General features: G+C 46.4%; 1 protein-coding gene across 5 annotated transcripts in view; it reads right to left on the bottom strand.

The window, feature by feature from the left end:
- LOC127007366 (uncharacterized) overlaps nt 1-24,914 on the bottom strand; it is a 45,345-nt gene that overhangs the window by 6,471 nt on the left and 13,960 nt on the right. For 4 of the 5 annotated variants that reach the window (XM_050878256.1, XM_050878257.1, XM_050878255.1 and 1 more), the window contains 8 exons: nt 9,995-10,431; nt 5,503-5,793; nt 4,405-4,563; nt 2,542-2,654; nt 1,784-2,001; nt 1,007-1,157; nt 472-642; nt 139-289 (listed from right to left, as the gene is read on the bottom strand). In XM_050878256.1, the coding sequence (XP_050734213.1) occupies nt 139-289; nt 472-642; nt 1,007-1,157; nt 1,784-2,001; nt 2,542-2,654; nt 4,405-4,563; nt 5,503-5,793; nt 9,995-10,431 (1,691 nt within the window). The remainder of the gene's footprint in view (nt 1-138; nt 290-471; nt 643-1,006; nt 1,158-1,783; nt 2,002-2,541; nt 2,655-4,404; nt 4,564-5,502; nt 5,794-9,994; nt 10,432-24,914) is intronic. The other variant, XM_050878258.1, reaches the window with a different exon arrangement.

Genomic DNA, 24,914 nt, shown 5'->3' with positions numbered 1-24,914 from the left:
AGCAGCTTGCAGTCTGACTTACAAACAATTGTGTTTCTCCCCACCCCGCCACACAACAGCCCGCCCCACCACACCCCACCCTGCCCCAACCCACAACACCCCACCCGACCCCACCGCCCCGCCCGCCCCGCTACTCACGCGGCTTGAGTCTGGAGTGGGCGGGGTGCGCCGGGGAGTCTGCTAACACGCCGTGCACCTTGTGGCCCCGCACGCGCCCCGCCCGGTGCTCGCGTAGCAGGTCCAGCTTCTCCCAGCGCTCCCAGCCCCCCACCCGCTCCAGCAGCAGCGTCTGGGAAGGGGATGGCTTGTTAGTTTGGCAGTTTGTTTTTACAGAACAGGAGGCAGACCACTGGTGAATAACACAGCATGCTCAATAGAGGGAAAAAAACTTAATCAGATATAACTAAAATAACAAAAATATCTATGTAAAAATGATTAGAAAATAAAAATACACGCCTACACGGAAATTACCTGGAGCCTGTGTGTTAGGAGCGGCGCCAGGGCCAGGGTCTCGGCGTGGCCCGCGTGGTGCAGCATGTCGTGGGTCAGGTCACAGCCCTGCCGCAGCCACGCCGCCGTCTGCCCCGCCCGCTGCGACTCCGTGACGATACTCCGCTGTGACCGCTCGCACGCCTGCCGCACCTGTGCTGAGGAACGCCACACACTACAACAGTGCTCGTCACCCGCTGCTTCCCCTTCATTAAAAGTTTCCTGACCATAAGTAAGAAAGTTTTTCTGTCTTATTCTCTATTTTTTTTTAATTCGTTTACATTCTTCTATCCGAGTACCCTTTACTTTCCGATATTGTTTCTTTTAACTTTTTACTGCATTTATAAAATTCGTCATAACTCTTCTTCACGACGCATCACGATGTTTTCGCTTCAGAGTTGGGTGAGCAAGTAAGCCATTCAGTGCTGTCAGTGGCTGCAGGTTTGGTAAATATACAATCAAGGGCTAACTCTTACTTCCTGTGGATAACGCCGGTGTGGGCCGCCCCGTCACCCACCTGCCGGAGGAGGATGTGGCGGTGTTCCTCAAGCGCCAGGATGTAGTCGTCGATGAAGGCGTTCACTTGGTCGCTTACGGAGTGGCCGCGTTGCTGCACCCGCGCCGCCGCCCCCGTCAGCTCCTCCACCGTGCCCAGCAGCTGGTTCATCCTGCAGCGGCCACGGAATTAAACACAGAGAGTGACAGGTGTGTGTGTGTGTGTGTGTGTGTGTGTGTGTGTGTGTGTGTAAGAAGGTACAGGAAGATAAGTAAGTCACAATGCATTTTCTTTTAGTTTTTGTTAATTCATCTCAAGGCTCATCCTCCGCCCCCATCCTGGGTGAGCCTCGTCTTCGTCTTGTCTTCCCCCGCACGCGTCGCCCACCGCCTGACACCTGATGCTGGGATTTTCATTATGCTCAGGAAGGATGTTCCCTCGGGCATTCATCTGCCTCCAACCCTCCCTCTCCCCTCACTGTCTTTTCCTTTCCTTTCCTCTCCCAATTCTTTCCCGTCATCATCCCTTCTCCTCTCATTCCCTGGTGAGAGGTAACGTAAAGCAAAACGTAGAGAGGCAAGACAAAAAAAGATGAAAAATAAAAATAAAGTAAATAAAAATTCAGTGATTCGAGTCTTCAGTACACTAAGGTGTGATGGAACAAGGAAAGAAATAGAAGCAGAGCACAAAACAAAACATAAGGAAATCAGATGAAAGGTTGTTATAGGGTACTCGAATGTGACTATTCTACAATCAGTGAGGTGTATAAGGACAAGGCAAGGCAAGGCAGACCAGCACCTCTCCGTGGCCTGGTCGAGGAGAGCAGCGAGACTCCTACGGGTGTGCGGCGCCTCTTGCTCCACCGTGGACGTCTGGTGGCCGCAGTGGATCGTCGCGAGGCAAGTGGCGCAGAGAGGCTCCTGACACCCGCGGCACCACCAGCCCACCTCCCCCTCGCCGTGGGTGGAGCAGACCAGCGTGTGGGCCACCTCGCGGATACCCTGCACCCGCGCCTCCTGTCGGAACACGATGACACTGATTATACCGCGGAGGACACAGAGAGCCAGACGTCCGAAGTGGCTCCAAGATGATCATAAGTTATCGTAAAATAAATAGCCGGTATTCTTCAACATATCGGCACCTCAGTTCGCATGTCTGGGATGCCTCTCGTAGAATTTGTTGGGGATTTTCATGGGATGTTTTGTGACCCGTGTGATTGTTTTGTGACCCCAGTGATAGTTTTGTGACCCAGTGATAGTTTTGTGACCCCAGTGATAGTTTTGTGACCCAGTGATAGTTTTGTGACCCCAGTGATAGTTTTGTGACCCCAGTGATAGTTTGACACGAATTCTGCATCTTGAAGGGGAAAACCACCCATGAAAACTCGATTATACTTCTCTGTGACCTTGGAAAATAGTCGTAATGGGAGACCGATACGTTTAAGAATAAGGAGCAAAGTCTCATTAGCAATCACACTTTATAACACTCGTAGTCCCATTAATAACCACAGTCCCGTTAGTAGTCACAGCCACAGAAACTCACCACAGTTCACCCACCTGCAGAGAGACAACCTTGTGGTGGGCGGTGCGGCGCTGGCGGGCGTGGGCATGACTGCACAGGCTACACAGGTTCACTGGGCAAGTGTTACAGCGCTGCTCAGCCACCACCTCTGTGTGAAGGGGTGAAGAGGGTAAGGAAGGAGGGGGAGGGAGAGGGAGGAGGGGAGAAGGAGGGTAAATGATGGTGTGTTGTGATAAATAGTAATAGTAGTAGTAGTAGTAGTAGTAGTAGTAGTAGTAGTAGTAGTAGTAGTAGTATATGAGAGTAGTAGTAGTAGTAGTAATGGTGATGGTATGGAGAGGAACACACACACACACACACACACACACACACACACACACACACACACACACACACACAGAAGAGGGAGAGGACGAGTAGCAGTAGGAGTAGTATGAGAAGGATGAGGATGAGGAGGAGGAGGAAGGAAGGAAGGAAGAAATAGAGAGGGAATGCCATACAGAAGGATCAAAGCGAGTTAGATTGGGACAGCGGTTCTCAAACACTAGGGGCGGCGAGGCTTTACAGGGCTTCCCTTTGCTGCACGCTTCACGGACCCTGTGTATGAGTGTCTACAGAGGAAGTAACAAAGCTTAGGGACACACACACACACACACACACACACACACACACACACACACACACACACACATGCGTATACCTATGGAAGATTAAAAGACGCAATAAATAAAAATATTGTAATACTAATGCCACATAATAAATAAACCCAAGTCATAACAAGAGGGCTAAATGTGGCCTGTATATCTCCCACAATGATGTTGGGTAATACGTACTTCTATTTCACATCTTTACTGCCTACAAAACCACTTCTGCAACATCATCTTATCTTATTATATGCTCCTCACTCCTTATGGGAATTGGGTTGTATACTCGAATAAAGTCGGAGGAGATGCTGAGTGTACCCGCGTGAGAGCTGGAGCTACAACCCACCTAGGCCTCTGGATCAGGCAGATCCGGATCCGGATCAGGCAGATCAGGATCCGGATCCCCCAGATCACGAGAATCCAGATCTCGGTGGTAAATAGAACACGGCTTCTCCAGCCAGAACAGTGATCTAAAACGGATCCTTGTAAATAGAAGACGTTTAAAGAAAACGGGTGCTGAATTTGAGAAGCTTATGGAATGTTGACCTATTAAATAAAATAAGGAATAAAATGCGACTCAGTTTATCATGAAGTCAATAATATTGACCTCCACCTGGCGCACGGGGTGCCGCACTCCCTACGCCAAAGAAAACGGGTGCTGAATCTGAGAAGCTAATGGAAAGTTGACCAAGATAAATAAAATAAGAAATAAAATGAAAAACTGTTACTAATGGATAAGTTAAACGACCTCCACCTAACTCACGGGGTGCCGGACTGCTGACACTAAAGGAAATGTTGTGCTGAAGTCAGAGAAGCTTATGGGATATTGACCTAGATTAATAAAATAGGTAAGAAAATGAAAAGCAAACACGGAGAAGCTAGTTGACCTCCCGCTGTCTCACTGGGTGCCGGGCTGCCCACAATAAAAGAAATACTGTGCTGAAGCCAGAAAACCAAGGAATGCTGACCTAGATAATTAAAACAAGTAAGAAAATGAAAAACAAACATGGAAAAGTTAACTGACCACCCGCTGACTCATGGGGTGGTGGGACCCTATACTAAAGAAAAAAAAAAAAGTGTGCTGAAGTCTGTTAAGAAATGCAGACATAAAATAGAAGACAAAGATGGAGAAGTTAACGGAGGATAACTTTAGAATACATGCCTCAGGAAAGACGAAATCCTTGGCTCAAGATAACACCCACTATGTAAGAAGAACGTGTATATGTCTTTGTGTAAATAAAAAGAAATGCTAACCGTCATGGCAGAGGTCGCAGTAGATGATGGTCGAGGAAGAGTTGAGAGCCTCGAGGACAAGCTGCTTCTGGAGGACGTAGTTGAGAGGGAAACACTCCACGCCGCCAGGGGGAACCTCGGCCTCGTAGCCACACTCCGGGCACCACACCGCCCACACCCCTGCCGCACACACACACACACACACACACACACACACACACACACACACACACACACACACACACACACGGGAGAGACAACTTAATTAGTGTTTTTCAAAAAAAAATCATCGTTATAGTTGACAAAGAGAGAGAGAGAGAGAGAGAGAGAGAGAGAGAGAGAGAGAGAGAGAGAGAGAGAGAGAGAGAGAGAGAGAGAGAGAGAGAGAGAGAGAGAGAGAGAGAGAGAGAGAGAGAGAGAGAGAGAGAGAGAGAGAGAAACACACCGACCAGGCAGAGACAGACAGACGGGTAGACAGACAAATAAACAGAGAAAGACTTAAGTTCTTTGTATAGTTCATGTTTATCGCATTACCATAATAACAAAAGTAAGAGTACGTCCCTCCCCCGGTCCCCCCCCCCCCCCACCCTGCAGCACGCCAGTTCAAGGCTGTGCAACAATAATCTGCAGGACAACACCGGCGGCTCGCGTGGACGCAACAAAACTAACAACGTCCAAGCGTATTAAAAAAACAAAAAAAAAAACAACAATAGAGAAAAGTCGAACGCCACTAGACGAGATTGGCAATAATAATAATAGTAATAATAATAATGATAATAATAATAATAATAATAATAATAATAATAATAATAATAATAATAATAATAATAATAATAATAATAATAATAATAATAATAATAATAATAATAATAATAATAATAATAATAATAATAATAATAATAATAATATAATAACAATAATAATAATAATGATGATAATAATGACAACAAAGATAATACCAAAGCAGGGAAAACAAACAAACAGGGAGACGAAGAAGAACGAGAAGAACAAGAACGACAAGGAAGCGCCAAAGAACAAGACTAATAGGAAACACAACAAGAACAAAATACAAGAAACAGAACAAAGAGAACACAAGAACAAGACGTGACATCAACGCACCTTTGCTCCCACAGCTGGACGACCTCCCGCTTGACTTCGTCCTGGAGGAGCAGCGCGAGTCCAGGGTGCTCGAGGGGGACAGCAGCGAGTCCTCCTGCCCGGGCGTGAAGCGGGGGGCGTGGTAGGGGCTGGGCGTTTGCGAGGGCGTGGAGGTGACCGTCAGCGTGGGCATGGGGCTGGCGCGGCATGATCCCGGCGAGAGCTGCGTCAGGAGCTCGATCACAGAATCCAGCTCCCTCGCAGCGGCCTCGTGCGCCTCCCGACTGTCCTGCGGCGAGGTCTTGCAGCTGACTGAAAGATAGACAAGATCTGACTGACACTGACTGACACTGCTGAGGGAAAGGCAAGGTTTGACTGACATATTACACGCATTTCAGTTCAGTTCTCGCAGCTGACACGCCTGACAGCCCTGGCGCCATGCTGCAGTTCAAGGACACACCATAACACAACACGACAGTAATGGCGTCACGAGATTTACAATGCAGCAATAACAACTTCCAGCAATAATATCACTGACACCAACAATAACGTGCAGAGAAGATATGTTCCGGATGTGCTCCACGTATACAATCATCCCAGTTTCCTCCTCACTCTTCTTCCCTAACAATTTCACCCATCCACTCATCCACTCACCATCTCAAAGCCCTCCCTCCTCATACACTCCTCGTCTCACCTAACATCCACTCAGTCATTCACCCACCCACTCACACCCTCATCATATACTCACCTACTCCCCCACCATCCACTCACCCACCCACTTTCCTCCTCATATACTCACCCACTCACCCACCTTCCACGCAGCAAATGAAAAATACTCGCCCACCCACCTAAGCGCCTCCTCACCCTACCCGCCCACTCATCCACGGTCCACGGAGAGCAGCAGCGAGCGAGGCAGAGCAGGCCAGCCCGCCCCCCTCTAAAGGTGTTCTCTCGAGATCTAATTACGACGCGCGGGAGTTCGAGGTCTCGGAGCGGCCGTGCATTCAGGTGACGGGCGAGGGCATACAGCGAGGACCGAGTGTGTGTGTGTGTGTGTGTGTGTGTGTGTGTGATGTCTTGCACACCATCTGAGGCAGCCTATGGTGACGCCAGCGGCCAGCGTGTAGAAAATTTTGCCAAAGACTGATTTCTACATTTGTTTTAATTTTAGACAGAGCGACGTGAGGGCTTCTCTTTTTTCCCTTGGGTCTGTCTCCTTTACTGTATAAAACAGAAGACTCGACTAAAGAGGTTTGGCCAATTAGACTAAGCTGTTATTACTGCTATAATTTTTCATCGGGAAGGTCATGTTGTCCTGATGGGGTGCAGGAGAACAGATCTCACCTTTAACGCCGGCCGCGACGCATCACAAGGTATAGATTCTCGGTCACCCCTGCCAGCCTTTAACGTCGCAATAAACATATCTTTTCAGCGTAATGTTTAGTTTATCTGTGCATTATAGTATCTCTTTTATTTATAAACCGAAAAAAAGGCCAATCACTCTTCCGGTTTACGCCACATTGATTGCAAACGCGAGAAATCAAAATAAAACGCAAATGTCCGCCGCATATGTTCAGTATTCGTATGATTTTTTCGTTGATTATGAGTAAATTATTCATGACCCTCCTCACTGATGCAAATACTTGAAACACAGCGATTAATTTTATACTCATGTGAGTCTCAACGTGACCACTGGACCAGTCACGTGCAGCCCCACAAAGTTTACTCGGTATCAATGAATTGACGAGGTAGCCCCTCCCCCTCCCCCTCCCCACCACACTAACACCTGTTGCCGCCGCCTCCGCCACACTCCAACAGGTGCGCAGCAGGAGTCCAGCTTCCAGAGCCATGACAGGCTTCGAGATTTTTCGTTCAGTTTAAAAGTGAAATGATATCCGCAGCTGTACACTTCACCGTCCTTGGTCCTTGACGTGTGCTGTGGGTGGACATTCCCTTCCCTGAGTCCAGTCACGTCTGGCCGATGACTGCACATTGCTATTCAGTGAGCGTAACCAATGATGACGGACGTAAAGATGACAGAGATGGATTAACTTTTGCTCCGGCCCGGGACACATCATTCACTGCATGAGTACAACTAATATTTATTCAGCTTAACCTCTAATGGCGGACGTGAGGATGATGGACACGGCCTAACCTCAGCAGTGGGCCGCGACGCACGCCCCACTGGAGCCTCTGCCTGCCTGAGTGGCGATGCTAAAAAAATAAAACTACAATAATTTCACGAGGGCCGTTGAAACGCTGTGGTGTTAGTGTTCGGTGTTGAAATGCACTTCAAAACAATGGGATACAAAGGAGAACCAAACTACTATCATCACTACCATTACTACTACTACTACTACTACTACTACTACTACCACCACCACCACTACTACTACTACTACTGCAAATAATAATGATAAATAATAATAACTCCAAAAAGGTAAAAATCAAATATTAAATCGATACCCTGTCAGCAAATACCACACAAGAGGCCTCAATCAACGCAAGCTGGCACACCGAACGTTAATTACCTACTAATTACTGTTTACCTGCCCTTGATGGCCTCAGCCGTTAACTAATGAACCCTGCTGAGCCTTTTTAATTAGCCAGCCCAAGGTACTTCAAAGCCTCGAGATCTGAAGTATTAAAAGGCAGCTGATGCAGTTTAAGCCAGTGGAGGGAAGGTAAAGTGATACAAGTGAGGGAAGTAAAGGAATTGAGGTAAGGGAAGGAGAAAAGACAAAGGTTGAAAATATTGAACTCTAATGAAAAATAACAAATAAGAACTGGACCATCAAGCGTAAACTAATGGAAACTGATAAGAGACTGATAGTTTAATATATAGATAGATTGATTGATTGATGGGGAGGGATAAAAAGAGAGAGGGGGACATATAGAGGCGCTTGCAATTGCCTCCCCTTCTCCCCTCTCCCTCCCTCCCTTTTCCCCTTTTCCCCCCTTACGCTCTGGCATGGAAGCGTTATTGAATCAGCCGGACGGATTTTGCTCGTCAGTTCTCTGGGACCAGGTGTGTGTGTGTGTGTGTGTGTGTGTGTGTGTGTGTGTGTGTGTCGGTCGCGTCCACTTGTTGAAGCCGCACACGCACTGGGGAGGCCAATATTTTCCGGGAACGAGTGATAGCCTTTGCGCGCTAATCATCAAACACTTTACCAAATGAACACCCTCAACATGATCATAAACCTGTACAGCGTAGGTCCCATACAGGTATCATCAGAGGTTGCCGGAACATTGGTAGCATTTCCCGTAGACTTAACCAAAAAATAGACTCTGATAGGCCACCATGATATCTGTGGTAACTCTTCTTTAATATGTAACGATACCTCACCTGTAGGATAGAAAAATATTATGAATTTGATGCCCGTTTTCTGTGATGCTTCCGGTTCTCACAGCAATATTTTCAAAGGTTACAGAGGAGATGAAACGGGTGCTCATTATTGTGTTTGACCCGGTAGCAGCGACGGGCCAAATTTGTGGTTTAACCGTGTACCAACGACGGACCACATTTTTACCATGATATAAACCCCCCAAAATAGATGAGACATAAACTGATCACAAATGCGTTGATATATATTATGAAATGGTTTGCGTGAGTGACGATTTTTTCTCATTTTTTCGCTTAGAGGGGCCTTTAAGAAACATGATCCCTGCAGCTACCAGGTTAAATATTCATGGTGTAGAAGCTTTGTAAAACTATCCCTAAGCTCTTAAATTTACACTTATAAATACCCACAGCCTCTAGGAAAAGGCTTATTAAATGTGAACGTGTAGGCCGCGAAATGTTTGAGAATATGGACCTTTTTTTAAACACGCAATTAGCAACCTCAAAAATATTTCCCGCAGAGCCTTTTCATTAGTCCAGTTAGTTAGGAAAGCAGCGACCTTTGGCAACCTTTTCTTCATGATCTGAATTCAGTACAAAGGGAATGTAGGAAAACTTCTGAGGGATCTTCAATATAGGAAACAAAAGCAAGGTGGATACTAGTCTTAAAGATGAAGGAGTTAAACCATTTCCAACTCTATACAAAAATATATATACGCTGCTGAGAGAAGGAATAAAAAATAGGAGAGGAAATAAAACATAAAGGAGGGAGAGAAGAAAGTAAGAAAAAAAAAAGAGAAGGGAAAGAAAATACCGTACACAAGGGAAAGAGGAGTAGAGGTAAGGCTTGCGAGCTATTTTTAATTTCCATAAAACCCCCAGAAAAAAAATAGAAGACCTGAAGCATTGTTGGACTCCATACCAGGGCAGGTGGGCGGTGTGGTGAAAGAGAACCAGCAGCAGGAGGAGGAGGAGGAGGAGGAGGAGGAGGAGGAGGTGGTGACACATACACGCACCCGAACTTAAACAATTTCGCACATACAACACACACACACACACACACACACACACACACACACACACACACACACACACACACACACACACACACACACACACACACACACACACATCTCCTCACCCCCATCCACTCACCCACACCCACACACTTACTAGGGGAGGTGGGCGAGGTGGTGGAGGATGTGGAGGTGGCGGCGGTGGTGATGGTGGTGGTGGGAAGCCCTTCATCCTTTGAGGCGGCAGCGGTGGCGGCGGCGGTGGTGGCGGTGATGACGTTTCCATTACACAGAGGGCTCGCGTGTCCCAGGGAGTCACCGTCAGGAGCTAAGGAAGGACTCGGGGCGGCGGTGGAGGTACAGGACAGCGCGGTGACCTCCTGCTCCTGGGATGCCCTTGACCCGCATCTGCTGCCTGGGGTCGGGGTCGCTTGTTGGGTTCTGGTGGCGGTGGTGGTGGAAACGGTGGTGTAGGTGGCCGGCGGCGTGACCTGAGTGGCGCGGGCGTGGAGGCAGGGCGTGCAGATGGTGTGGAGGCAGGGCAGCAGGCGAGGTTCCACCCAGCGCCTTCCACATGCTCCACACTCGCTCATGCTGGGGTGGAAGAGAAAGGAAGAGGGTCAATTTCAGTGAGTGGAGGAAAGGTAAGATGATACAGGTGAGGAAGATAGAGGAACAAAGATAAGGGAGGGGGAAGAAAAGACTCCACCCAGCGCCTTCCACATGCTCCACACTCGCTTATGCTGGGATGGAAGAGGAAGGAAGAGGGTCAGTTTAAGCCAGTGGAGGGAAGGTAAAGTGATACAAGTGAGGGAGGTAAAGAAATTGAGGTAAAGGAAGGAGAAAAGAGAGGTTTAAAAAGGGGAAGCAAATGGACGTGGTGTAGGAGTGAGGGAAGGAAGGAATTCACTTAGGAGAAGAGAAGGGATGGGAAATTAGGCGAGAGTAAAAGAATATTAGACAAAGGAGGAGGTTGAAGAGTAAAACTGGGTGAAGGAAAGCACAACGAGAGGAAAAATGGTGTAAGGGATGGAAATAAAATAATAGAAGTAAAGGAAAAGGATATCATAGAGGGAAAGGAAGGAAAACTAATAGACAAAGGAGGGGGTTGAAGAGTAAAACTGGGTGAAGGAAAGCACAACGAGAGGAAAAATGATGTAAGGGATGGAAATAAAATAATAGAAGTAAAGGAAAAGGATATCATAGAGGGAAAGGAAGGAAAACTAATAGACAAAGGAGGGGGTTGAAGAGTAAAACTGGGTGAAGGAAAGCACAACGAGAGGAAAAATGATGTAAGGGATGGAAATAAAATAATAGACGTAAAGGAAAAGGATATCATAGAGTGAAAGGAAGGAAAACTAATAGACAAAGGAGGGGCTTAAACAGCAAATATAGGAGAAGGAGAGCATATGAGGCAAAAATAATCTGAGGAAGGGATAAAAAGAATAGAGGTGAGGGAAAGATATAGTAACAGAAAATAAAGAATGAGAAAAGAATTGGCGAGAGGGGATAACTAAGTGAGGGAGTGAAAAGACATCGAGGGGAGGGAAGGGGAAAGAGAATGGAGGTGATGTCACGTTAGGATTCAAGTTAGTCTATGTAAATCTATTCTTCGTTTCCTTCCTCCTCTTGACCCTTCCTTCCTTTCCTTCCTGCCCTTTCCCTTCCTGTCCTGCCCTGCCCTGTCCCTTCCTGCACTGCCCTGCCCTATCCCTTCCTGCCCTGCCCTGCCCTGTCCCTTCCTGCCCTGCCCTACCCTGTCCCTTCCTGCCCTGCCCTTTCCCTTCCTGCCCTGCCCTGCCCTGTCCCTTCCTGCCCTGCCCTGCCCTGTCCCTTTCTGCCCTGCCCTGCCCAGTCCCTTTCTGCCCTGCCCTGTCCCTTCCTGCACTGCCCTGCCCTTTCCCTTCCTGCCCTGCCCTGCCCTGTCCCTTCCTGCCCTGCCCTGCCCTGTCCCTTCCTGCCCTGCCCTGCCCTGTCCCTTCCTGCCCTGCCCTGCCCTGTCCCTTTCTGCCCTGCCCTGCCCTGTCCCTTCCTGCACTGCCCTGCCCTATCCTACCATGCCTTGCTCTGTCCTGAAGTTAGTTTAAGTTAGCCTTTGTCGACCTATCCTCCGTTTTCTTCCTCCTGTTCTAATCTGATTTTCCTTGCCAGTGCCTAACCTTACCCTTTCCTTTCCTGCCCTGCCCTGCCCTGTTCTGCCCTTCCCTTCCCTTCCCTAACCTGCCCTGTCCTGCTCTGCCCTTTTCTTCCATTCCTTTCCCTTCCTTTCCTTCCCTGCCCTGCCCTGCTCTGCCCTCCCCTTCCCTTCCCATCTCTGCCCTGCCCTCCTCTGCTCTGCTTTCTTCATCCGGTATCAGGTAGTCATTTATTATTTACTGGATAAATGGATTTGTGGATCAGGATATTTATTTATTATATCTATCCAGTTTTGAACTACCTGTCCCTGATGCTCTTTGTTGACGGATTAACAGCTTGCGCGCACACACACACACACACACACACACACACACACACGCACACGCACACGCACACGCACACACACACACACACACACACACACACACACACACACACACACACACAACGCATCATCCAGTCTATTTATGCAGATGACGTAATTCCTTTTTTCCTCCTCGACGTGCGCCGCGACGAATAAAAAGAATCACAGGCATTATGGATCAGCTCTAAGCCATTCACGTCCTCCGCTGGCGACGTGCAGGAGATCATATTCCGGGCATTAGGCGAGCGGCGGCCAGCATGCGGTGTGGCGTCGAGGAGGCAGGCCAGCAGCAGGCGACTCCGCGATGGCCCAGTGTAATATTGCATGTGGCTGTGTGCGGAGGCCAGCTCAAGGCTTAACTATATTCTATTTGCTTTTGCCCTTCCTTTCTACCTGTTGATTCTTTCCTTCTCTTACTTTTACTTTCTGCTTGTTAGCTCTTTTCTTCTCCTTTTCCTTTTCCTTTCCATTTTTCAGTCTAATTACTTTTCCTTTCCTTCTCCTTTGTAACTCCTTTTCCTTTTCCCCTCTATCTTCTTTTCCTTTTTCTCTCTAACTTTTAGCTCTTTTCTCTCTATTTTCCTTCCCATTTGTTAGCTTCGCCTCCTCTTCCTCCTTTACAATGAGGAAATAAGAGTATGATTGGTGTTTTTCTCCGTCAAATGAAATCGAATGAACATTTAAAGAAGTCAGTTGCTGGCCCACTAAGTGATCGTGGCTGGTTAAATTAGTAAGGGTCTCTCCTATATGTAGAATGAAACCAATGTAGCTTTTATGAGAATTATGTTTGATGAGTGCTCTCCTTCACGTTTTTTTTTTCTTTTTTGTTTTATTACGTCAGCCGCTGCCCACACATGAATCTCGGAAAGGAAGTCGGACTCTCTCTCTCTCTGTCTCTCTGTCTCTGTCTCTGTCTCTGTCTCTGTCTCTCTCTCTCTCTCTCTCTCTCTCTCTCTCTCTCTCTCTCTCTCTCTCTCTCTCTCTCTCTCTCTCTCTCTCTCTCTCTCTCTCTCTCTCTCTCTCTCTCTCTCTCTCTCTCTCTCTCTCTCTCTCTCTCTCTCTCTCTCTCTCTCTCTCTCTCTCTCTCTCTCTCTCTCATATTGAACCGGACTAATCAAGCAGTTTTCCAATAATGTTTCATTAATGTTCTCTTTCACGTCGGTTTCTTTTTTGAGTCAGCGTCTGGCCACAAATGCGTCGCAGCAGGAAAGACGAACTCTCCACCGCCGGACCAAGACTTTGAAGTGGGAATTTTTAGCGGGATGTTTTCTTTGCTTCCTTTCCTCAAGTCTCCTGCCGCGCGCCGCACTCCCTCACTTTCACCCGCCTACCCTCCTCCCACCTGAGCCGCGAGCCACCGGATATGAAGTTACCTGGAGATCTACTAGATGTGTCCTGGAGAAGTGAAAGACATGACACGAAGAACTGCTGGTTATAAGACGGAAAAATGGTGGACATGAACGGAGAAAAGGTTGACATGGCACAAAGGAATGTAAGTTATGAAATGGAAGAAATGGAAAATATAAAATGAGAAATGATGGACTTGACTAGAAGAAATGGCAGATATAGCACAAATAAATGGTAGACGACACGGAGAAATGCAGCATTTGACATAGATAAATACAAAATATGACAAGGAGATATGCAAGCTGTATGAAGTAATGTAAAGAATGCCCTTGAAAAATGTATAATATTGTTTAGTAGAGAAATATAAAGATTAAACGCGATGTAAGATAATCCGATGTAACGCAAGACCTTGATTTTTTTTATTGCGGCGTTTCTGATGAGTTTTTATAATTTTTCATATTTTACCTGCCCGACAAAATAAGTAATACGCACATTAATTCGTATTGGACATTTTTCACCGTATTCCAATTAATGTTACACCCATACTGATAACGAACAGTAATCTATGTTCTGCTAGTTTTATCCTTTCCATTAGTGTTGAAAAGACCAATCTATGCATCGTGTGTCTGTCTGTCTCTGTCCCACGCATATTGATATAAAAAAGGGGAAAAAAGGGTGAGGGAAGGAAATAATATGCAAGAGAGGGAAAAAGGATATGGGTGAGGAAGGGAAAGATTGTAAGAGAGATTGAAAAAATAATAAAGAGGGGAAAAAAAGGGTGAGGGGTGGAAATAATACGAAAGAGAGGGAAAAAGGAAATGGGTGAGGGAGGGAAAGATTGCAATAGAGGTGGAAAAAGAATAATAAAGATGAAGGAGAGAAAGAATATGCAAGGAAGGGAAAAATAACATGGGTGACAGAGTGAAAGGGTATGTGTGGGATGGAATATTGAATAGTGGTCAGGGATGAACAAAATACATAAAAGGTGAGGGAAGGAAGGAAAGAACAGGTGTGGGATAGAAAAGAAAAGGATGAGAAAGGGAAATACTATGCGAAGTAAGGGAAAGAAATAGAAGCGAAGGAGGAAGGTCATACGGAAAGGAGAGGAAGAGAGACAGAGAAAACAGGGATGAGGAAAGGAAAGGAAAAGACAGAAAAGAAGAGAGAGGAGGGAGAAATAGATAGAGTGAAAGAAGGAAAGAATATGCGAAGTAAGGGAAAGAATTATAAGCGAAGGAGGAAAGTCATACGGAAAGGAGAGGAAGAGTGACAGAGAAAACAGGGGTGAGGAAAGGAAAGGAAAATGCAGAAGAAAAAGAGAGAGAGGAAGGAAAAATAGAAATAGAGTGAAAGAGGGAAAGAATATGCGAAGTAAGGGAGAGAATTATAAGCAAAGAAGGAAAGTCATACGTAGAGGAGAGGAAGAACGACAGAGAAAACAGGGGTGAGGAAAGGAAAGGAAAATGCAGAAGAAAAAGAGAGAGAGGAAGGAGAAATAGATAGCGTGAAAGAGGGAAAGAATATGCGAAGTAAAGGAGAGAATTAGAAGCGAAGGAGGAAAGATATTCGTAAATGAGAGGAAAGAACGACAATAATACAGGGGTGAGGTAACGACAGGAGAAAAGAGGCGAAGGAGGAAGAAGGAGAATGGAGGTCATGTCACGTCAAGGTTAAAGGTGGACTATGAAGATCTGCCTCCTCTGCCGCCCCCAACCCCCTTCCCTGAACCTGCTCTTCCCTACTCTCCTCCTCTCTTGATATGAGGTTACCTGGTGCAACGCAAGACCCACTTTCACGCGGAGCACCTGCTGAAGCCTTTCTTTTAACCTGATTGACCAAAAAAGAAACTCCCACTTAAATTTTTGTTCAGCAGCTGTTACTTTTATGTAGTTTTGATGTTCCGACGAAAAATAGATTTGATATTTTTTTCCACGTGCCTTTTCTTTTAACTTTATTGACAAAAGAAAACTCGCTTTTAAATTTTTGTTCATCAACTGTTATTTTTATATAGTTTCGGTGTTCCGATAAAAAAAATAGACGAGCTATTATGTTTTCGATAAGTCTTCTTCACGTGTCTTTTCTTTTTTAAATGCATGAAAAAAAAGAAACTCACATTTAAATTTATGGTCAACAGCTGGTTTTTTTTTATCCCACTCAAAAATACTTGCATTTTTTTTAATAATCTTCTTCACGTGCCTTTTCATTTAACCTAATTAACAAAAATGATACTAGCACTTAAACTTATGTTCAGTACCAGTTTTTTTTGTGTTTTTTGTTTTTCTTTTTTGGTATTCCGATGAAAAATAGACAAGGTATTTTTCTCCAATAGTCTTCCTCACGTACCTCCAGTTAATAATTAAAGGCGCCGCAGCTGTTGCCTCCAATACTCATACCTGGGGGAGCGCTCACCTGGACGGCCGCTCACGTAGATGAAGTGTAAGGGGAAGAGAGCGAGAAAGTTAAGTGTTTCCCGTCAGTTATCTTTCTTCTCACATTCGCTCTGATTTAAGACCACAAAACTTTTATGACCATTCAGACATCTCTTATATTTTCTCTCCATCTGGTAAAGTTCTGTCCTCTAAATTTTAGCTATCAATCTATTCGACAGCCGCTGTATTTTCTCTTTACTTCAATTATTGCTACGAGAAAAACTTACAGGTTTTTCATATTTACTTTCCATTTGCTGAAGTTCTGTCCTCCCTTATTTTCCATCCACTGATCTAAAAAAAAAAAATAACAGTAACATATACAAAAACAATAATCAATATTCAACAACTGCTTTATTTTATTTTTACTGTAATTATTGCTACGATAAAAAAAAAGTTCCAGGTTTCTCATATTTTCTTTCCATTTACTGCAGTTTTGTCCTCTTTTATATTCTATCTTTCTATCTAAAAAGGAATATATAACCATTAACTACATATTCAACTTCAGGTTTATCTTATTCTTTCTACATTTTTTGCTGCGACCAAAATAGAGTTATACGCACATTCATTTATGCTCAATTACTGTGTATGTTTTAATTTTTTAACCCTTTAATTAGCGCTGCCAAACACTGTCTATGTATAGTATGCATGCCGGCCCTTTGTTCCTCAGCTGAAAATGGCTTAACAATTATTTTGTCAGCGCTGTGCTTCCCAGTGCCTTAATGAGCGATGCAAGACTTTAATGTTCAACACTCTCTCTCTCTCTCTCTCTCTCTCTCTCTCTCTCGCTATCAATGATTATTTTCAACTAACATTTTCAATATTTCTCTCGCCAGTGACGCACGCCCCTAAATAAGGTGTCGTTCACTCTCCACATTTTTTCACTGTAATATGAGTAATAATTAGGCAGGCAGATGGTGAGTGAAAGTGAACAGAACTTTTTGGCAGGTAATTAACCCATAAGCGTCGGGCTAGAGGACTATTGTCGTCCTCGCAGCGCGCGGGCGGTGATATATTTTTTTTAAAAATAAAATTCTCATCAATGCCCGTGTGGCAATTTCTAACGAAAAAATATAATTAATTATTTTTTTTTTTTTCATCTCCTCTTCTTCCTCTCACGATGAAATAAATTTTGAGTGTCTCACGCAGCACATAGCAGATATGATGTTGGGAAAGAAGGTTTTTTTTTGGCCACGTGCGCGTCGGATGATGGCAGGAACTCGCCACACCCCGCGCTTCTCGAGCGGAATTTTAAACGGTCGAGTTGTCTGACAGTTTATAAAAATGGTCAAGGTCTTCGTCAATCGAGGGTGAAAAAAAATATTAAACGCAAATTGATGTTCTTGGGTGCTGCTTCTTTACTTTCGCTTCTCAGCCATGCAAGAAAGCCGATATCCAGGTAAACTTCCTACAAGTATGACATGGTGCAGGTAACGACAACGCCTTTAATAACGAGCTTATGCGAAAATAATAAAAAGAAAATTACCTAGTTTCATTTTACGATATATTCCACTACCTGAACACCTAAACCAAGGCAGTAAGTGGTTCAGGTAAGCTTTCCGGCAGGTACGGCACCATGGAGGCAAGAACAACCCCTTTAATAGCAGATGTGAAGACAATAAAAGAATATGACTCAGTTACTTTTTACGATTTACTCCACTCCCTGAACACCTCAACCCAGGCAGACAATCATGAAGGTGTGTTTTCCGGCAGGTAACTTACATAAGCAACACTCACAGTAAAACCTCCTTGTGTAAGTGTGTGTGTAGGTGTACCTGTGTGTCCCCCAAGCTCGTTCTCCCCTTAAAGCTGGCGCAGGGTGACACAAAGGGGTATTTTGGGAGAGCATTCACCACCCTGACTAAAGAGGGAGGCAGCATAATCCTCGCGCCTCTCTCACAGCGAAGCAGTCACCCAGAGAGCCACCAGATCCCATTTTCTCAAACATTTTGGGGATGGTATTCTCAAACGCTCTCGTCTTTCATATTAACAATTTCCAAAGGTCGAAAAGGAGAGTAATCGGGTTTTTTAGAGCTTTTTCCTAAGTTCATGGTACAGAAACAGAGCAATACTATCACTAAGATCATAAGAGTACCCTGTAAATACCCAGAAATCCTACGAAGAAACAGAGCCATACTATCACTAATATCATAAGAGTACCCTGTAAATACCCAGAAATCCTACGAAGAAACAGAGCCATACTATCACTAATATCATAAGAGTACCCTGTAAATACCCAGAAATCCTATGAGGAAACAGAGCCATACTATCACTAAGATCATAAGAGTACCCTGTAAATACCCAGAAATCCTACGAAAGCCTTGTCAAATAGGTGAACTTGAGCGCGGAGACGTGTGTGAATCATGTCCCTGGGGCTTACACACTCACATTCGATGAGGGTTTGGTAGCGGTTGTGGGCAATTTTATGAGACTAGTAATAGTTCGACAAGACTTCTGCGCCATAAATGTGAAAAAATACTCATTAGAACCCTGACTAATCTCTTGTGAGGCCTCCTGAAACCATTACTGTGAGAGCCAAAGGCATCTAGGAATACGGGCACAGCAGGAGGATGAAGGAGGATAAGAGGAGGGGCGTATATTCACATGTCGTTTTCTGCCGGGGATACCAGCTTGAAAGGACGCCAAGGACAATAAGCAGAAAACAAGGTGCTGAGGTCGCAAAGGTTAAGCGTGAGAAAGTGCCGCCGACAGTCCATCTCGTGTAATTTGGGTTAGTAGTTGTGTCTTGTGCGTTGGGTTGTGGGTTTAGGGAGGGAGAGAGAGGGGTGGGGTGAGTGGGAGGGGGAGGGAGTAAAGGGGAAGAGAGGGATTAGCAGAATGGGAAGAGGGAGAGAATGTGTACAGGGAGAAAGAATAGGTTTAAAGGAGAGAGAGAGAGAGAGAGAGAGAGAGAGAGAGAGAGAGAGAGAGAGAGACGACATAGACAAATACACTAGTTTATTGGTATGTTTGTTTGTTAAATGGAAAACGGGGATGTAAGGGCTTGTAAGGAGGGTCTTACGTATTGCCTCTCAGGACAAGAAATAAAATAGTCAGCCTTGCAATACTTCACCTTGTCCTTTACATATAGACAGTAGGTAATATCCTCGCACCGGTAAGCTTCTCTCTCTCTCTCTCTCTCTCTCTCTCTCTCTCTCTCTCTCTCTCTCTCTCTCTCTCTCTTATCTAACCTCCTCCCTAAGCCTTCGTGGGAGTAAAGCTTCGTAAAACACAACCGTTCCCACCTGTTTCATCCCTCCCGTTGTGTGTGTGTGTGTGTGTGTGTGTGTGTGTGTGTGTCAGGGGAGGTATTACACATGTGAGCAGGTGGATTACGGGGAGACTAGTTCGAACCCCTCCTCCTCCTCCTCCTCCTCCTCCTCCTCCTCCCCCTCCTCCTCCTGCTTCTCCTCCTCTTCTTTTTCTCTACTTTTCTACTTGATGGATGTCAGACTGTCACTCACCCATTCGTCTGCCCTTAAGTCAGCCAGTCAGTTTCTCTCTCTCTCTCTCTCTCTCTCTCTCTCTCTCTCTCTCTCTCTCTCTCTCTCTCTCTCTCTCTCTCTCTCTCTCTCTCTCTCTCTCTCTCTCTCTCTCTCACACACACACAGAGAGAGAGAGAGAGAGAGAGAGAGAGAGAGAGAGAGAGAGAGAGAGAGAGAGAGAGAGAGAGAGAGAGAGAGAGAGAGAGAGAGAAAAGATTACTAAAAACAGCTAAAACAAAACTAAGATGGATAATAATAATACCGACTAAGTCTCCTTTGATGTGTTTAATTATGACCTCCACAGAAAGGTTCCCCTGAGCTTGTTAATTAATAAATACTCTTCCACCCTTCGTTCCCACCTGCTTACCACTTAATTAGCGGCTGACTAAAGGTGAAGTTAATTTATGCTTGTACAATAGGCTGATGGCTAATGCATAAAAATTCACTTCCGATAAACTCCATCAATTTTCACTCCCCTTTTACGTCCTTTCCTGATCCTTTCCCCCTTCCCTCCTTCTCCCCTCTGTTCTTTTCCCACTAAACTCCCCGTCTTTTTCCTTTCCCTTGCCCATCAGCTTAACTTTTTCCGCCTCATCACCTCCACCATATCCCTTCTCACTTCTTCCCCTCCTCTCTTTTATCTTCCTTCCTCTCGCTTTTTCCTCCACTTCCACTTCTCCCCTTCCCCTCTCGCTAAGCCCCATCATCAGTCTCCCCTCTCCTTTCCCCTTCCTTCCTCATCCTCTTCTCCCTTCCTCTCTCGCAAAATCCCATAACTATTTTCCCTTCTCCTCTCCTCCCCTCTCCTCCTTTTCCCTTTCTTCCTCGTCCTCCACTCCATTCCCCTCAAGCAAATCCCCATCACCAATATCCCCTCTTCTTTCCCCTTCCCTCCTTTTTCTCCGCACAATTTCCTTCCTGCATTGTCTCTCTTTCCTCTCCCCTCTTCTTTCTCCTCTCCATTTCAATCTTACACAGTCTCTCTTTTCATTCCTTTTTCTCCCTACCCTTCCTCCCTTATCAAATCCCTCCAGTATCATATCATCCTGTCCTCTCCTCCCCGCCTCCTCACAGCCTCCCCCTCTCTCTCTCCCCTCAATACTGTATATACCCATTTTCCTTTCTTTCCTTCCCTCACCAAGTCCCTCCACAATCATATCCTCCCTTCCTCTCCTCCCTGCTCCTCCTCACAGACTTTCTCTCTCCCTCCCTCCACTATCATATCGACCCCCTCTCCTACAGTCCCCCCTTCCCTTCTCCTCTCCTTCCCTCCTCTCCTCGCCCCTATACACATACAGGCGGCGGCAATGTGACCGTTTGGGAGCTTGACCGCTTTAGTGACGCGCGGGCGATGGTTAACCTCAGACTGGGCGCAACGGTGAACGGTCAATCAGCCACACTTGTCCCCCTGGTCTCTCTCTCTCTCTCTCTCTCTCTCTCTCTCTCTCTCTCTCTCTGTCCATTATAAACACTTACCATCACGTACATTATCATAATACACACCCCACTGTGTCTGCCTGCATGTCTACCGCATCTCTCTCTCTCTCTCTCTCTCTCTCTCTCTCTCTCTCTCTCTCTCTCTCTCTCTCTCTCTCTCTCTCTCTCTCTCTCTCTCTCTCTCTCTCTCTCTCTCTCTCTCCCTCTCTCACACACACACACACACACACACACACACACCATCCCTCCTTACCTCTCTTTTTCCCAATCTTCCATAAGTTTAACGTTTTACAAGATCAACCAACAGGGAAATATCCACCCGAGACATTTTTAAACCAGTCTGCACACACACACGCACGCTCTTCCTTCCCTCACTAACACTTAAACTAGAAAAGGGGGCGAGAGAGGAGAGCTAGTTGGCTGGGTCTCTCTCTCTGGCTGGTTGTGTGTTTGGCTGGCTGGCTACGATGCTAAGGATACACCATAATACTTGCTGATCACATACACACTACAACAGGGTGTGAGAGTGGGTTTCGTCCTTGAGGTGTGTACGGGTCGGCTTTGTGTATGTATCGGGTCGGTTCGGCTATGCGCGGTTGGGGGGCTGAAATGAAACTGCAGAAAAAAAACAAATTCACCGAACGTATGTAGCTGGCGACGGAGGGGCGACGGAGGGGAAGGTTTATGTGACAATTTCTTCAACGGGGCGAGTTAAGAGATTGAATTCCATGCACACCGAACCCTCCCAGGACGCCCTCATTGCACGATATTGTGTGTGTGTGTGTGTCTGTGTGTGTGTGTGTGTGTAGTACGTGCGTCTGTTCCGCTACCCCTACCAACGCCATCACCATTACCATCACCATCACCACCACCACCATCACGTTCTCCACCACCCCTATCACCACCACCACCACCACCATCACTGCCCACACGTTACCGATGCTGCCGGCCTGCCAATTCAACCCCTCCCCTCCTCCTCCTCCTCCTCCTCCTCCTCTCAACACGCCAACGTTACGCCTGCCTCTTGTCTCTCCTCCATTCATCCTCCTTGTAGACAAGATATTACCTGCCTGTTAGAAAGGGGGAGGGGAAGGGGAAGTGGCGAGATGACGGGGGAGGTGTTGGAACGTGGACGGAGTGATAGGTCGGTGGGGGATGAGGTGGAGTGGGTGGAGGGGTGAAGGAATGTGGGAGTGAGTGGGAGAAAGATGGTGGGAAGGAAGAAAGAAAGGAAGGAAGGAAGGAAGAAAGGAAGGAAAAAGGTCGTTAAGTGAGGAAAGACGGGAAGTTGATGTTTTGGAGGAAGAATTGTCCGTCGTTTTTTTTTAGTTGTTCAGGTAGTAGTGGTAGTAGTAGTAGTAGTAGTAGTTGTAGTAGTAGTAGTAAAGACAACCATTTCCAAACACAAAACTTGCAAAACCAGAGTCGGTGAAATTAACTTGCAATAAAACCAGAGCAATAAAACACTCAAAACACCTCCCTTTTCTCTCTCTCTCTCTCTCTCTCTCTCTCTCTCTCTCTCTCTCTCTCTCTCTCTCTCTCTCTCTCTCTCTCTCTCTCTCTCTCTCTCTCTCTCTCTCTCTCTCTCTCTCTCTCTCATAAGGACAGGGTTAATGTCACTCTCGAAAAAGCTAAAAAAGGCACAGAAGACGGGGGAAGAAAGTGAGGAAGGGGAAGAGGTGGTGTTGGTTGGGGTTCAAGGAGAAGGGGGGAGGAGGAGGAGGCTTGGTAGGGGTCTAGGAGTAGGGGGCTTGGCAGGAGATTGCGGATAAGTGAGGGCTTGGTGGGGGACTGGGGGAGGAGGTATATGCGTAGCAGGGGACTAGTAGGGAGAGATGGGGAGGAGGTTGAGGGGTAGAGGGGGAGAGAGACTTGTGAGGAAGGATAAATGAGGAGGAATATAATTGGTAAGAGATTAAGGGTGGGCGTGATGGTGAGGAACATACTATTTTGGGTCAGTTTCAAAGTTCGCCATGATGAGTTAGTAACCTCCCAAACCAATACCAAAGACTTCGAAAATTCCTTGTACCTATAGTGTTTGAGGTTCATATTTACGTTCAGAAATTTGAGGGAACTGTGCAGGGAGTCTCTTGTGTACCTGGTGTTGCATCGAAAACCTAGCCATTATGGACTGTATGGGATTGTATAGTTTGGTTCGGGCTGCTACAAAGACACTGGAGATTATCGAGACCCCTCCTTCCGAAATTGAGCTCTCTTTTGGCCACTCTCCTGAACTCTTTTTCTTTTTACATAGGGGCAGTGATTAGCGGGCTTTTTTTCTCATTATTACTTTCTTTTCCCTTTGAGCTGCTTCCTTTGCTGTAAAAAAAAAAAAATGTGTTGGACTGTGGAATCAGCTCATAGAGAAGAGGGGGAGGGGGGGGGGGGGCATGTCAGGGTACTGGGGACAGAATTCAGGGACGGGAAAGAAGACAAGGAGGTATAAGGTTGGACGGGCGAAGGAGACGTTCATGGGGGAGATTGGGGGATAGGAAGGGACTTGATGGAGACTGAGGAAGTTTGACATAATTAAGGCAAAGGAGAGAAAAACGTGGCTCGGAAGGAGACCAAGAAGAGAATAGAGGGAGAAAGGGACTTGATAGGGAAGAAGGGGGATGAGGCGGGGGCTAGAGATTATCTGAGGGGGAGAAAGGGATTTGATAAGGGAGAAGGAGGAGGAGGAGGAGGAGGAGGGGCTAGAGGGGATGGGGGAAGAAGAGGGAGGAGGGGCCTGGGGAGGGACTGGGGGTGAAGTAGGAGGAGGAGGGGGCTAGGGAGAGGCAGAGGAAGGGGAGGAGGGGGTTAGGCAGGCACTGGGGGGTGAAGTAGGATGAGGAGGGGCTAGGGAAGGGAAAAGGAGGAAGAGGAGGGGCTGGGGAGGGACTTGGGGGAAGGGAGGTGAAGGAGGGGGCTAGGGAGGGGCTGGGGGTCAAGTAGGGGGAGGAGGGGGCTAGGGAAGGGAAAAGGAGGAAGAGGAGGGGCTGGGGAGGGACTGGGGGAAAGGTAGGTGAAGGAAGGGGCTAGGAAGGGGCTCTGGAGAATGTAGAGGGAAGAGGGAGTTAGGTAGGGGATGAGAACGGAGAGGAAGGGGATAGGTAGGGACTAGTGATGAAGTAGAGGGAAGGATGGGGCTAGAAAGGGAATGGGGGTGAAGTAAGGGAAGGATGGGGCTAGGGAGGGGCTGAGGACGGGGAGGAGGGGGATAGAGGGGAGCTGGGATGAAGTCTTGGCCGCGTGCCTGTGCCTGCCACCTGTGTTGAAGGGACGAGGCCTGCGCGCTGCCCACCTCCTCGTCAGGTGTTAAAATACTGGTGATGCGTTACTGCTGGTGTGTGGCGGAGGGCGGAGAGAGAAGAGAAGAGGAGAGAAGAGAAGAGAAGAAAAATGAAGAGATAAAATAAGAGAGGAGAAGAGAAGAGAAGAGAAGAGAAGAAAAATGAAGAGACAAAAAAAGAGAGAAGAGAAGAGAAGACAAGACAAGACAAAACCACACAAGAGAAAAGAAAACAAAGGAAAAGATAAGAAAAGAAAAAAGTAAGGAAGAGCAAGGAAAAACAAAGAAAATTAAGGAAAAGAAAAGTATGAAAAAAAGAAAAGAAGGGAAAAAAAGGAGAGAGAGAGAGAGAGAGAGAGAGAGAGAGAGAGAGAGAGAGAGAGAGAGAGAGAGAGAGAGAGAGAGAGAGAGAGAACGCGACAGCAAACTTCATAAAGGTTGACTTGTGTGTGCTGAAAACAAGGTGAGACGCGTAATTACTCGTGTGCGTATGTGCGTGCGTGTGCGTGTGTTTGTGCGTATATGTGTGTGTATGTGTGTGTCTCTTATAAGCAACAACAAGGAATAGATAACAAGAGCGAGATGGCTGACGTGATTGTTGTTGTTGG

Source organism: Eriocheir sinensis, chromosome 35, assembly GCF_024679095.1.
Source record: "Eriocheir sinensis breed Jianghai 21 chromosome 35, ASM2467909v1, whole genome shotgun sequence".
NCBI lineage: Eukaryota > Metazoa > Arthropoda > Malacostraca > Decapoda > Varunidae > Eriocheir > Eriocheir sinensis.
This window is presented reverse-complemented; position numbering and strand designations above follow the sequence as displayed.